Below are 15,009 nucleotides of genomic sequence, written 5' to 3'. Positions count from 1 at the left end.
CTTAAATAGTTAAAAAAATAAAAATTTAGTGTTTTTAGAGTCGAGATCATATTAGTCACACCATATATTAGGGAAACAAATGCATTATTTCTTTCTCCTTTTAAATTTCTTTTTTCCTGTTTTCCTTAATAACAAAATAAGGAAAAGCATTGCTTTAAGACTCTCTGTGTTATTAATCATAGCATATTATATAGTAGCCATTTGTCAGATACATTTATATGCAAAAGTACAATTATTTCTTGTTTCTTTAATTAGTTATTTTAATTGACAAACAGAAATTGTTCGCCTTTAATATGTACAACATGTTTTTAAATGTATGTACTTATTGGGAGTAGGATGGCTCAGTCAAGCTAAAACATATTCTTTAAAGTATAATTATTTCTAATTGCCACTCAAAACATTTGGCCTTTAGACTTTTGGTCACTAAATTAAAACATTTCCATCAATAAAATAGAGGTTTATGATTTTTTTAAAAAAATGACAAAGTAGTAAAATATGGAAAAACATATATATAGCCAAAGAAATAAATAAAATGTTCATTTAGCTAAATATCCTCAATATTATATATTTTAGTAGATGAACTCGTAAACTGTCCTGGAGCGGAACGAGAAAAAACTGTGTTTTTTTTAACTGTTTATGCAAATGACTGCCTAGTGACCTAATTAAGATCCTATACAACCAGTGAGAGAAACATGTAGCTTCTGTATTCTAAGTCCTGGGGACACTGAAATGATCCTCGAAAATGCACCAGGAATAAAACAGGTAGTGATTGGTGTTAAATGTAATACTGCAACAGAAAACTACATGTAACACAAGTGAGAACTCATTCCCAACAAGAAACACAGAGTTATAGAGAAGACGTAGGTGTGAATCACTCTGTTATCATAGAAACTATAGCAATTTTCATCTATTACAAAACTAAAATGAAATAACTAATCAGAACTAAAGTACTGTAAATAGTATAAATATCATACATGAAAATATTTGGAAATGATTCAACACATATAATCACCAAAGAGAAGGCACAGAATTCTGATGCTAATTATATTACATAGCATCTAATATGGTGGGATATGTGTCAAAACTATGAAGCTCCATATTACATTAGATTTGGCACATTTATATTACTTTCTCAGTTAATAAAACATTATGGTAAGATCCCAACTTATTTTGAGTATGTTACTTTAATAAAAATTGATAGCATAAGACCAGTACTTCAACTATTGGCTCATTATTTTTTACTAAAGTAACACTAGGCATGAATCTCATCAAAATGTTTAATTCTGAAGATGTGTAATTTTTAATTAGCTTCTGCTTCCTAAAGACTAAGTGTCTAGAAAAATGATTTTCATTCCTGTAGCATTCAATGACACCATTAAATTTTTTTAAACCACAATAATTTAGGCTTAGCAGGAAAGGTGACATACTTTTGGGGAATCGAGGTGGATTGTCATTGACATCGGTGAGAGTGATGTTGACTATTGTTGTTCCAGCTAATCCTCCAAGCTGTCCTCCCATATCCTTGGCTTGGATGAGAACTTGATATTGTTCTTTGACTTCTCTGTCCATGTTTGGCAAAGCTGTTCTAATGACACCTTAAGAGATAAAAGCAATAATGTAAAGTAAATATCACAAATGCTGTGTTTTCTGAAATAAAATAATCTGCAACAACATGATTCTGCCTAGAATCACTAACAGAGACATAATAGCTATAATTATATCTTTTAAAAAGTGAGACATTCAAAATGTCCAATGGTTAGGAAATAATTTAAAATATTATAGTAGCTACATAATAAAATGCCATGTCACAATGAGAAATATGGTTAAAGAACAATGTATCACCTCTAAGAAATAGTCGTCATTCATAAGTAAACCAAGTTAGACATGATTTATATGCATGATCCTATCTTTAAGAAGAAGAAATCATTAAAAATTAGAGAGAAAAATATAAATGCTAAAAATACCAAGTGGTTAAAATGAGTATGCAATTTCCAGTTATTACTACTTTCTTCTTTGTTCTTCTGTTTATTTTCTAGGATAAAAGTACTAATTTCTTTTCTAAAAATGCGTTCAATAACTTGGTTACATATTTTGTTTTGTCTTTCAGAATTTCCGTTAGTTATTTTAGCAACAGATATTTCACTAAGTGTCTCCAGCTTCCAGGACAGTGCTTGCCATTTACAAGGAACACAGTGAGTATATGCAAACCAATTAACTGAATGAGTGACTGGCTGAGTGAATGAATCTCTAAATAATTAAATTTACAAGTGTGAACTTTATAGTACATGTGCATATTTACATACTGTCCTCATTTCCTGTCCTGGTGTCCAAGTGTAAAAGTAGTTTATATTCCTATTTATTCATAGTAAAAGAACCAAAACCTCCTGGATTATTCTCAAATAAAATCATGAATAAATTTCATACCAAATTCCAATCTTCAGTCAATGGTTTTAGGGAGAGATTGGACAGCATTTGTTTTAAACACAGCTGGCTTTAATAGTGTTGTTTCTTTCTTTAAGAAACATGCTACTTTCTTTAAATAGCATATATAAATAACAAATATAATATCAACAAAAATAAATCAACCATCAACAAACATGCAGAATCCAAATCATAAAACCAACATACATCCCTGTTTTACCTGTATTTTCCACTCTCTACTTAACAAACGCTTATTCAAATTTTACAGTCTGAGATTTCTTCTGACTATTGGCAGGAAATTGTTGCAGAAAAAGACAGCCTTCATTTATGATGCTGCTACTTTATTTATCAATAGGTACTGACACTTTTTTTTTTTTTTTTTTTTAAGAGGGAGTGTCTCTCTTGTTGCCCAGGCTGGAGTGTAATGGTGCAATCTGAGATCACTGCAACCTCCACCTCCCGGATTCAAGAGATTCTCCTGCCTCAGTCTCCCGAGTAGCTGGGATTACAGGCATGTGCCACCACACCTGGCTTATTTTGTATTTTTAGTAGAGATGGGGTGACACCTTTTTAATCCAATGTGTTTGCCCTTTCTTCAGCCCAGGCTCCTGATGCTCCATTTCTAAGTCTCTTGACTAAGATTCTTCATCTCTGCCTATGAGTGTTCTGGTTCTACAGACCTTAAGTTATGTGACTTCTGCCTGACTTACAATGCTTACATTTTCTAGATAGATACCTGGGTTTGATTCATCTGCATTATGTCTTGTCCTGTTGTTGACCGAGTCTATCTTAATTCATTTTCAATAAGAAAGTTATGTATATCTTTCTTAATTTATTTCTAGCATAAAAATTTCCAATATGAAAATTATTTCTATCACTATTCATCAATGTATTTCCATATTTATCTATCTACCTATCTATCTATCTTTCTATCTATCTATCTGGACAGAGAGACAGAATTGTGGAGTTGTTCCTTTCTGGTTATCTGCTGACCTAAATAAAAAAACTATATACTGGGATCCAGTTTGATTAAAACATTAAGATGCAAGTTCTTCTTTTCCCAAGATAATGCCATCAATTTTTGCTTAATTATTGAGAAATTAATAAACAACAGAGTAGCTATGAAAAGAATGACTTCTTGAAAACATTCTTCTCCTGCATTAAGATAAACTGCAATGTTTAAAGATTCTCATGTTAAATTTGGAGTTTGGTTTAGCACCCAGATTCCAGCTCCAAAAAAAATAAATACACATAACTACACTATTTTTCCTCTGGAACAGCGGTATTTAAATGGAAGTGGTGCTGGGGCAGGGGAAGCACACCCTGGTCATCACTAGAAATTGACTTTCAAACTACATATGCAATCCTTTCCTCTGTCTGAGTTCTACCTACCATCCAGTTGGTAGCATTACACTAATAGCAGGGCTAGAAGCAGTAGAGAGGTCACTCATAAGACACAGGGTAGAGTAGGAGGGCAGGGCTGTGAGTGTGATGCAAAAGGTCTTGACAATTTTTATGAAACACTGGAAAAAATACATATCTATTCTTAACTCTGATAACACCTATTTTGTCTCTGTTCAATTGCATCTTAATGTTTTAATCTAACTAGATCCCAGTAGATAACTTTTTATATAGGTTTGCAAATAACCAGAAAAAATACAATTCCACAATTCTCTCTGTCCAGATAAATAGATAGTTATAGAAATAGATAGATGGATAATGATATAGTGACAGACCTTCTGCTAGCATCTATTTGGTGACAGTCACAAATGCAACTACAGTTTCGAAGACTATCTTCCATAATTCCAAACTTCTTTCAAATGTTCTGCTGTATCTTAATATAAGTTAATTCTTATTATTACCTGAGATTACTGAGATAGATAGATAGATAGATAGATAGATAGATTAGATTAGATTAGACTAGATTAGATTAGATTGATATGCTTTTTAAATTCATTTTCAGGAGCATAGCGACTATATGAATAATGGAAAGCCTGACTTATCTAAGGTATAGATGACAGAAGTAATGTCAGCATTGATAACCTGAAACTTAGTCTAGGATCCATCATACCATTTCACATGAATAAATATATTTAAAGATGGTGTTTATTCAAAGAAATAACAAGTTGGTAGGGGATCATTTGAATAATGCAATTCACAGAATTATTATGTTACCTAGCCCCTATAAATAGAGTAAGAATTGTGAGGCTCCAACAAGAAGTGCCTTCATTCCAATCATCCACTCCTAATGGTCAAAGCTTGTGAGAAGATGCCACTTGAAGTGCACACATTGGAGTGCTTAGGCTCCAGCTATTCCACTCTCTCCAGGTCCACTGAGCCCCTAAACTTCTCCAAACTTCTTGTCCTCATTCTCTCAGTTCCCCAATGAATGCCTGCCCAGTTAGTGGACATCTTTCTGGTTTCTTCCACTTTAGTCTTTTTTTTTTTTTCTTATGAAGCCTTTTCTGACACACAGCATGGCTTCAGGAAGAAATGACTGTACCCACCCTAAGATTCAATCATAGCGTGTAGAATGTTTTAGTGCATTTTTTGATTTGTTGCCTGTTTACCTTTCTTTACCAGACCGAAAGCCACTTTAGGACAGAGAGAAGTCCTTTCATTTGCTTTTCTGTTTCTGGCATCTAGTTAATGTCTGGCTCAGATTGATAAAGGACATAGAAAGAAATTATTTAGGCAGATAGTAAGAGTAAAAGAGTCCTTGGTAAAATTTCCCTTTTAATAAAAAGCAGCGTCCAAATCATTTCTTTTCTAACAAAGAGCAGCCTGAAAAACTGAACTGCAGACATAGATAAGCAAGCTGGAAGCTTGCTCCGGGGAATGCCAGCAGCTGTGCGGAGAGAAAAGGGCTGCCTGGGAGCCAGGCATGTTCAACATGGAGGCTCTGTCTTCCCTTTTCTTTGTCACCACATGCACAGTAAAGAACTAGGCAACGTGACACTAGCCAGGTAGAGAACCCGTCTCAATAAGAGATTAGGGTGGGGTGGCCAGATTTTCACACGCTGTGCAAATGGCACACCTAGCCCTAACCAGTTTTTCATACCTTATGCAAACAGTACACCTGGTCTGACCAATCTTTCGTGCCCTGTGTAAATCAGACATCACCTCCTCAAGCTTATCTATAAAACCTGCTGCATTTCACCACAAAAGCAGAAACCCATTCGGGTCCCCCCTCTCTGCAGGGGATCCTTTCTCTTTCTTTTGCCTATTAAGCCTCCATTCTTAACCTCACTCCTTGTGTGTCTGAATCCTTGATTTCCTTAGCATGGGAAAAGGAACCTTGGGAATTATCCCAGGGAATGATGCCACTTCAAGAGTATGTCTGGTTTTCTGTTTCCCTGTTCTTAATACAGCTCTGTTACTTTTTCCACCTATGTGTACTATAATTTTTTAGTTCACTGCAAATTTATTATTTTGTGATATCTTTTCTTTTTTCTTCTACTCTCTGTGAATCATAATCCAAATATAGATTTTCTTCTCATTTTTTTCCTGTAGTTTTCCCCCATCTTCTACCCATGCCCTGAAAAATTCATTTCATTGATTTCTTTTACCCTATAGCTATTTATTTTGCAAAAGAAGAAGTTTGTTTTCTTGAAAAAAGTTGTTGTCTATTTTCAACTTATCACTTTTTTACTTTGGAGCTAAATATCTGGGGAGGCAAGTCCAGACATTATCTTAATCATTCTGAATAATGTCATGAAATAAGAAAATGGCTTTTTGTAGATAGCATATGAGAAAAAGTTTTTTTGCTTTTCTCCAAATTCTAGAGATTTAGACCAGCACTGTACGAACTTAGGGGACTGGCAGATGAACAATGGGTAAATGGCTTTATTCTCCTCTCAATGAGGTTTATAGTTCAAAGGAGACTTAGGCCACCAGTCTGCTGTCCCTAGAGCAGCCATGATGGTGAGGTCAGCGCGTAAGCCAGGTCACAGAGCTCCTCCACTTTGAAGTCATCACAGACTGTCCACATCTTTCAGAATAAAGCCCTCACATAATCTTCACTTGCCTGCTGAACTCTGATCTTCTTTTCCACAACTCCTTCCCTCATTCACGGCAGGCTTGCACACTGTCTTCCTGGGTCAGAAATGTTCTTTCCAAGGGGTGCTCGTTTATAGTTCTTCCACTTCCTTTAGATCTTTTTTAAAAGTCAGCTTCACAGGACTGTGTTGGCCATTCTATCCAAAATTTCTTTCTAAATTAATTTCTGATTGCTTCTGTAACAAATTACCACAAACCTACCAGCCTAAAACAACATAAACTTACTATCTTACAATTCTAGATGTTAGGAGGCCAACATGGGGCGGGGTATGGGTAGGGCTGTGATTTTTTCTAAATGCTCTTCATCTTCTAGGTGACGGTAGCACTCCTTGACTCCTGACCTCCTTCCTCCTTCCTCTAAGGCAGTAGCAGCTTAGCATCTTCATGTCTGACATGTCATTTTCTGACTCTGACCCTTCTGCATCCTTCTTCTGCTTACAAGAACCCTTGTGATTACACAGAGTCTATCCATAAAATAATAATAATCACCTCATCTCCACTATCTACGATTAGAACCTTAATTCTTCTTTGCCATGTAACATATTCACAGGTCCTGGGGGTTAGAACATGAACATACTTGGGCAATCATTGTTCTGTCTACCATACATACTCTTCCTTAATATTTCATATTCTTTTCTCTACTTTAGCATTCTTTCCTTAGTCTTTAGGCTATTGAAAATACGGTATATTTCCCTTGTTTATTCTGTTTGCTTTATGTTTCCCCAAATTGAATGTATGTTGATGAAGGAAGGGGCTTTTGCCTGATTTTTTTCTTTGCAGGAAAATGGCTAGCTAGCAGAATGCTAGGCATATAGTAGGCACTCAATATATATTAGTAAAATAAGTAAAGTAATGCATAATACTAGCTGAGGTAACACATGGAAAATAAGTGTTTATCCTTCAAGAGAGATTATGATTTAACATATTTCTTGTAACTTTGATCATTATTGACCCAAATAACTCATGATGTAATTTTGAAGGTGGGGTTATTAGTATTTACCTAGGGGTATTATAGCTATCGTATCATGAAAATGTTGTTGATTAGACCTGAAAGAGATCTCTCCTAGTTAAATGTAGACTCCAGTGTTTACCAAGTCATCATTAACTGTTTTTAATAAAGATTTGGAGGAAACATTAAAAACAGTATTTTAATGCACAAGTATGTTAGAGATAGCTAATAAGTTGAAGGATAAAAAGAGTAACGATGGCACTCAAAACTTAACTTCAGCAGTGAGAATATAAGTTTCTGTTTTCAATTCCATGGCTCAGTTATATTAGAGTTATGAGAGACCAGATTCTGCATTATTTTTTGTGAAAAGTTACTGAGTTTCATTTCATTTTAGTCTTAAATTAGCCTAAAATGTAAAATGGATTTTTAGAAAATACGAGTACATTCCTGAATAATATTTATTCAAGTGTCATGTTCATCATTGCACAGATTAGGTATATGATTTTTTAAACTTTTTGCTAATGTATTTGAAGGACAAGAAGAGTTATCAGGTTATCTTCAGTAAGAAATTTAGAGGCCATGTTGTCCAACTTTCTAACTGTACCATGCCTTTACTCTCCTATAGGACTTATGAGTCACTTCCTCCAGGAGTTCTTTCCTCCGGAAGCTCTCATCCCTTCAGTCAGTCTAGTGTCCTGTAGTAGCATTATGTATCAGAGAATGATATACCAGAAAACTCACATACAATCTTCTGAAGACCTCATGAGCTCACCCTACTAGACAGGGATCTACCTGATGACCTACTTGATTCATCTTAGTCTCCCAATAACAAAGGACCTGTGAGGTCACATGTTATAGATACATGTGCACCAAATGACATAATCAAATCCAACACCACCAGTTCATTACTCGTCATCTGCTTTAACTCATCCAGTAATGTGAAACTCACAATCTAATGAGTTATCACTCTTATGTATGGTATTTTTCTTATCTTTTTATACATATGTATATATATGGAGCTAGAATTCTTTCTTCCTGTAACTCACACTATGCATTGATAGCTCTTTTCCTCTCAAGCAGCACAGAATACATCTAGTTCCTCTTCTACATGACAGCTCTACAACTTGCTAAAGGCATATAGCACATCCCTCTGGAATATTTTCCTTTCAAGCCCAACTTTCTTAGTTCTTTTTGCTGATGTGTTCATCTCATGATTTCTAAAATAAAGTACATGGAACTCACCCAGAATCTACTTGAAGTCTGACAATGCAGAATACAAGAAAACGATTGCCTGCAATGCATTCCTGGGCATGGAATTTTACTACACAATCATAATATTACAAAATAGGTAACAATATGTGCTGATTTATCTTAATAACTATTTATTTCCTTGACATAGTTTTCTTTCCTTATTATTATTAGCATCTTTTGATTTCCTTGCTTTGCTATCCCATCATTAATCCTTGCCTTAATGCTCCCTGGCAACTTATTCATTCTGGCAAAAAGTATTAAAAGAGTGACTTCATTGTGTAGGAAAAGACTCTTTTATTTTGCCCTTAAAGAAAGAAGATATAATTTCTTTCACTAGCACCAACTGAGGTGTCTTACTCAGTTCTACAGATTTTATTCTGAATTAATATCAAAAGATTCCTCCATCCCCAAATGACCCAGCAATCCCTTTTCTGGGTCTATACCCAAAAGAAATGAAATTATCACTTCATAAAGATATCTGCACTTTCATGCTTATTGCAACATTATTCCCAATAGTCAACATATGAAAACAATGTAGTTGTTCATCAGTGGACAAACAGAATAAGAAACTGTGGTATACACATATAATGGAATACTATTCAACCTTTAAAAAGGAGATCCTGCCATTTGCCACAACATGGATTGGCCTGGGGGACAGTGTTCTAAGTGAAATAAGCCAGGCACATAAATAAAAATATTGTGTGATCTTATTTATATGTGGAATCTTAAAAAAGGTAAAATACGTAAAGAATAAAAAACAGATTATAAGGGTCAGGGTATGGGAGAGAAAATGGGGAGATGTAGGTCAAAGGATACAAAATAGCAAAAATACAAGATAAACGAGTTAAAAGATCTAATACACAACATGAGGACTAGAGTTAATAATAGTGTATTTTATTTAGGATTTTTGCTAACTGAGTAGATTATAACTCTCTTTGCCATGAGGAGGAGCCTGGCGCGGTTGAGGGAGAATGAATTAGAAAGATGATGGGTAAGTTAATTTGTTTTACTATAGTAACCATTTATTATGTGTGTGTGTATCTCTTATAACATCATGTTATAATATGGGATATACAAAATAAATTTTTTAAAAGAATGTTCAAATCATAAGCATAAGTATGTGTATAGTATCATAAAGTGTTAGCTCAAAATATAAAGTTATTGGCCCATGCTTTAATTTTAATAGGAAGCTTTTATAACACCAACATATTTTAGAAGACATACAAGAATAATATCAGTCAAGCTATAGGAGGAGGTTTCGTTGGGAGATAGACTTGAAGATAATTATCTCTGAATGAAAGGTTGATAGACTCAAGAGCAAAAATCTTGGGAAAGTATTAGTCATGTGGGCAAACTTTATCATGTTTCCCTAAGCAGAATTTAAAACAGGATCACACAGCAAGAAATATCAGAACAGGAAATAAAAAACTTTTAAAGTATCTCCTGCAACTCTATTCTCACTCAATTGTTTTCTTAATATGAATTCTATAAATACATGTAGAAACGTGTAAAATAATCATTTGTAAAGGACATATTTTTGACAATACATGTAAATTAAGAGATATGGAGGGAAATGTTTTGGCTAAATGGTGTAATGGTTTGACAAAAATGTAAACATACTTAATGCAACTGAATTGTCCACTTAAAGTGGTAAAAATGGTCAATTTTATATAATGTGTATTTTACCTTGATAGGAAAACAATTTTATAGATTAACAAGAGGATATTGAGGTAAAATAAAATTAATGCATTCTCAAGTAGAGCTTAGATCATTTAGAATACAGCATACCATTACCATATGATGTGAAATATGGCAATATCTAGTTACTGAACTCAGACTAGTTATTTAGAATCATTTAGGGAAAATTTAAATGCATTAACAGAATTATAATAATAAATTAAGACATAAGAGTTCATCATTTATACCAACATTTGTTTTCTTAAATGGAGCAACTCTATTATCAAAACTATTGAGATGTTCAGCATCCTAATTTCAATCACTGAATTAAATATTATAATATTTTTGCTCTTGTTTAATGTTTTATAGATTATAGAGATTTATAAATATTTTATAAACATTAAGTGAAATAATTTGTATAATTAAATAATACAATATGTTAATATAAAAACATTTTAATGCTTTATAAATGTTAAGTATCATAAAGATAATTGTTTAATGTTTTATAGTTGTAACTACATGTTGGGTGCTTTAAATGTCATTTACTAATCATCTAAAGCATATAAATGAATGCATTTGGATTTTAACTCAGAGTAAACTATTTCATAGTTAAGACAAAAAGTTGTCGAATGCAATGATTTTTAAAGAACTATTATTTATTGGTTTCTTTCATGGAATAAATGAGTTTATACTGTGTAGAATGTATCAATTTATATTGTTTAGAAATAAACTTGCCATATCCATTTAAAGAGAGATGCTGGGAATGTTTGTCAAACAGCAGTATCAATACAGAAATCTTTTTATTTTCTCATTTCAGATGAAACACAAAATGATCTCTTTATCTCTTCATAAATATTTAGGCACCAGAGGTTTTGATGAAACTTTTCAGAGTTGTTTTAAGCTGTTTTCTACACTCAAATATGGAAAATTTCAGATAATATTAGTTTTTCATGCATTTTATTTAATAACAGCAAAGAAATCATAAAGGGAAGCTATATGGCTGGAACAAATGGAGCCTATTTCTGAGAAATTGCAATTATCCTTGATTTTTGATTTACTCTTATCTACCACAAGGTGATAAATTTGACAAAAAGTCTTCTTAATGGTTTCTGTGCATGAAGAGCTAGTTTTCATTCTCTTAATGAAGTGCTTCATCATCCACTCTTTTCCTGCCTAGTGGTCTGAGGCATTGTTAATATCAAGACTTCTGTCTCCAGTGAAAATCAATGCTTCAAAAGTCTATTACATAGCTTACGACAGAATTGTTTCACTCTTAGTTCTAAATAATAAACATTATATAAAACATAAATACAAAATTATAAAAGTTACATTACATATTCATGTACTGTATGGTAAAACAAACTTTTTAAAGATACTAGAATATACTGAAAGTCGATATTGGCCAAGTGAAATCTAGGGAAGAGTACGTTTTTTGGCTCATAAAGTTGTTTGGTATTCATTTGACCGTAACAATTGTATTCTTAACCCATTCTTTACATTTAAATTTATCTTTGTTTGATTTTTGTCTTGCTTTTTAAAGGTTAGATATGGTTTCATCTACAGTTATTTTACCAATATTAAATGCTTAATGTTAAGTCCTTAATTCTCTCTAAGAGAATAGTCACTCTTATTCTGAGTATATAAACTCACCTACTTTATATAGAGTTTATCATTATAATCCAATGAGTGATCTTTAATATTCTCTTTCTTCACCAATCTCTATACACATACTTTTCTCATTTTTTTATTCCTCTCGCCTTTCAGGAATATTCTTCATAGGCTGAAGGGATCTAAGAGAACTGCATTGTCCATACTTTCATTTCCGGTCAGATTACCCATTATAGCACACCTCAAAAAGATATATAACTATACAAGAAAAAAAAAATAACCCATAGTGGCCCCATCTGAAGAAATGAGATATTTTAGATAATTTTCCTTCATTATTTTCATATATTCTGCCTATTGTCCAGGCCTTCTTAATTCCTCTGGAACACTGTAGGATCATAAACTTCATTGGACAACTTCCCCAATCTTTTTTTTTCAATTTACCCCCCTTTTCTACAAAATAAATATAAGATTTTTTTTTCACAGCTAAAAAATAACCACAAAAGCTCCTTTTAGATGGTATTGCTAAACATTTTCTTATCTTTGCTGCCATATTTCTTGAAAAATCACTTGCATGGTAAGGTGTAATTTTCTCATCATGCACTCACTTTTAACATTTGACAGACTGGCTTTTATTCTCCAAAAGTCTACGCAAATCAGAGAAGCTTCTTTGTCCTAAGCCATTCTGGATTCTCTTCAGTACTGATACTCCCTTCTTACTGGATCTCTTGAAGGACTGATGCTGTCCTTACTACACTCTACCCGTTTTTCAGGTTTATATAAGGTAGTGACTCCCTATTTTAGTTCTTTAATTTTTTGATGACTTCTGCCCCCTATTGGCTTAATGAGGAGGATAAGAAATTAAGAGAGAATAGCAGGTTCAGTTGACAAAAAGTGTTGCAGATTTTGCACTTCAACTTTTGTTAAGAAACATCAATAGACCTTATGTTTCCAGGCAATAATTAATACATAATAATTGTTAATTAACTTATATCTAATTAGTATACCAGGTTTTTACACATACCTCTCAGGAAGTATCAATTATAAAATGTTTAACTTCTTTGAACGTATAGTGTCTGAAATGTATACTTTTCAAATGCATGTTGGTATTTAAAAATTAATTTACAACTTTAAAATGTAACTTATTAGTTCAGTATGAGAACAATTTTCCATTATCTTAAGTTCACATGATACATCATATTAAATTCAGTTTGCGATATGTTCTAATGTAGTATATAATCATTGACAAAATAACCATTGTTGTGGGATTTCTGCTTCAGCTGTGACATGGAAGGCCTACTTTGATCACTGGTCAAGTGGTCGAGTCTTCTTAGCAAAGTATTCAATGTTCAGATATTGATTGTTTAGAAACAGAGCTTCCTCATTTATTTAAAAGGAAAGACAAAATATTCCACGTGCATAGCCTCCTGCCCTTTGTATGCTACTCATATTATATTTGAATTTGAAAACTGCTATTTTTAATTAACAGTGGGACTGGATTTGAAGACATAGGCAAACAGAATCAATGATTTTGGTATTGCAAGATTGTCAAGTCTCTCCCTTCTCCCACTATAAGCATAAGTCTCTATTAATCTAAACCAAGCATTCATAACCCTTATATATACAGCAGTAGAAGCTCCAGGATGTTCCCATGTGTTGTTAAAGCCCAAAACTAAATATAACCGAACCCATCCAATAAATATGAAATGAAAAGCTATTATAGCTGGAAGAATTTTTTTTAAGTAGACTTTCGAAAATTTTAAATAAGACCAACAATGACTGCCGACCTAACAAATTGGAACTTTATAAAGATATATTAAAAGTTTTATTTTACACAAAGTTCACTTAAATGGAAATCGTTCTTCAGCAGCAAGGTAAGATCCCATCTTCTTTGCTTAATGCACATTGCACTGAAGCTTTATGGCTGTATTACAATATGCAACTCTCCATGCCAAGATTTAATTAAAGTTTAAATATTTGAAGGGCTGGTGATAATGTTGCCTCTAATAAAAAATTTACCTGTCTTGGGATCAATAGAGAAATAAGGTTGTCCCTGAAGAATGCTGTAAACGACTCTGGCACTGTTTCCATAGGTCGGGTCATCTGCATCTGTGGCCTTGACCTGGAGTACATATGCACCTGGAAAATAAGACAATATCACTCCAGCATTTTTGTTTTACCTCTTTCAAGGTCATGTCTCTTATCTGCTGAACTCAATTTTCCTTTGGTATTTGACCTATGTCAAGTATGCCATGAGTACATGATGTCACTGAGGATAGTTTAACCATTATAACCAAAATGTTGAGCAATGATATAGTTGTTAGTACAAATCACAACTTTAAATATATATTTTAAAAGCTGTGTCCATTTCTAGGAGATGAACCATTGAAATGAAAGTCATCATGATACCTTTATTGATTGGTCCACCAAAGAAAGCATGGACGCCACTTATATTAGCTCATCTGCTTACTATTGATGTTTTAATTTTATGATTAAGATATCAATAGAGAGACTAAAAGGTTTCGAGTGTACTGAACATTAGAGGTTGTTAAGTAATTTGCAATTGCAATTTAAAAATTAACAACTACCTACTAGCATCAGGAAGCCTTTAATTAGAAAAGGAATATTTGATAAATTGAGAAACTATAAAGAATAGCAAAATAGCTATAAGAGCACTTCTTTGCCTCAAGATTGAATGAACCTAAAGATTCAGTGACATAGGAAGACACTACAAACAATCAAATGATCTGCAGCTTTCCTAATTTTTTTTTTTTTTTTTTTTGGCATGGGTATATTTTTTCTGTACTAAAAGAAGTTGAAGAGAGCTTTTCTCTGTATTTTCCTTATCTGTTCATAAGCATATTGAAATCAGTCTCTAAAGATGTGTAAAGTGAGTATCTCTTCCTAACGTCCTATTCAATGTTACTATTCTGAGTTCAGAACAAAGTGAAATCAAAAGTACCCAAATTGGAGCAAATAAAATAGACATATATATATGTGTATATATATATACACATATATTTCTATATATCTATATACATACATAC

At 33.1% G+C, this 15,009-nt stretch overlaps 1 protein-coding gene across 2 annotated transcripts in view; it reads right to left on the bottom strand.

Moving 5' to 3' along the window:
* CDH12 (cadherin 12, type 2 (N-cadherin 2)) overlaps window positions 1-15,009 on the bottom strand; it is an 831,087-nt gene that overhangs the window by 112,824 nt on the left and 703,254 nt on the right. Inside the window, exons 6-7 of one of the 2 annotated variants that reach the window (XM_011999873.1) lie at window positions 13,982-14,101; window positions 1,428-1,595 (exon numbers count right to left, since the gene is read on the bottom strand). In XM_011999873.1, coding sequence (XP_011855263.1) covers window positions 1,428-1,595; window positions 13,982-14,101 — 288 coding nt within the window. The remainder of the gene's footprint in view (window positions 1-1,427; window positions 1,596-13,981; window positions 14,102-15,009) is intronic. The other variant, XM_011999874.1, reaches the window with a different exon arrangement.

Source organism: Mandrillus leucophaeus, unplaced genomic scaffold (genome assembly GCF_000951045.1).
Source record: "Mandrillus leucophaeus isolate KB7577 unplaced genomic scaffold, Mleu.le_1.0 Scaffold606, whole genome shotgun sequence".
Lineage (NCBI taxonomy): Eukaryota > Metazoa > Chordata > Mammalia > Primates > Cercopithecidae > Mandrillus > Mandrillus leucophaeus.
This window is presented reverse-complemented; position numbering and strand designations above follow the sequence as displayed.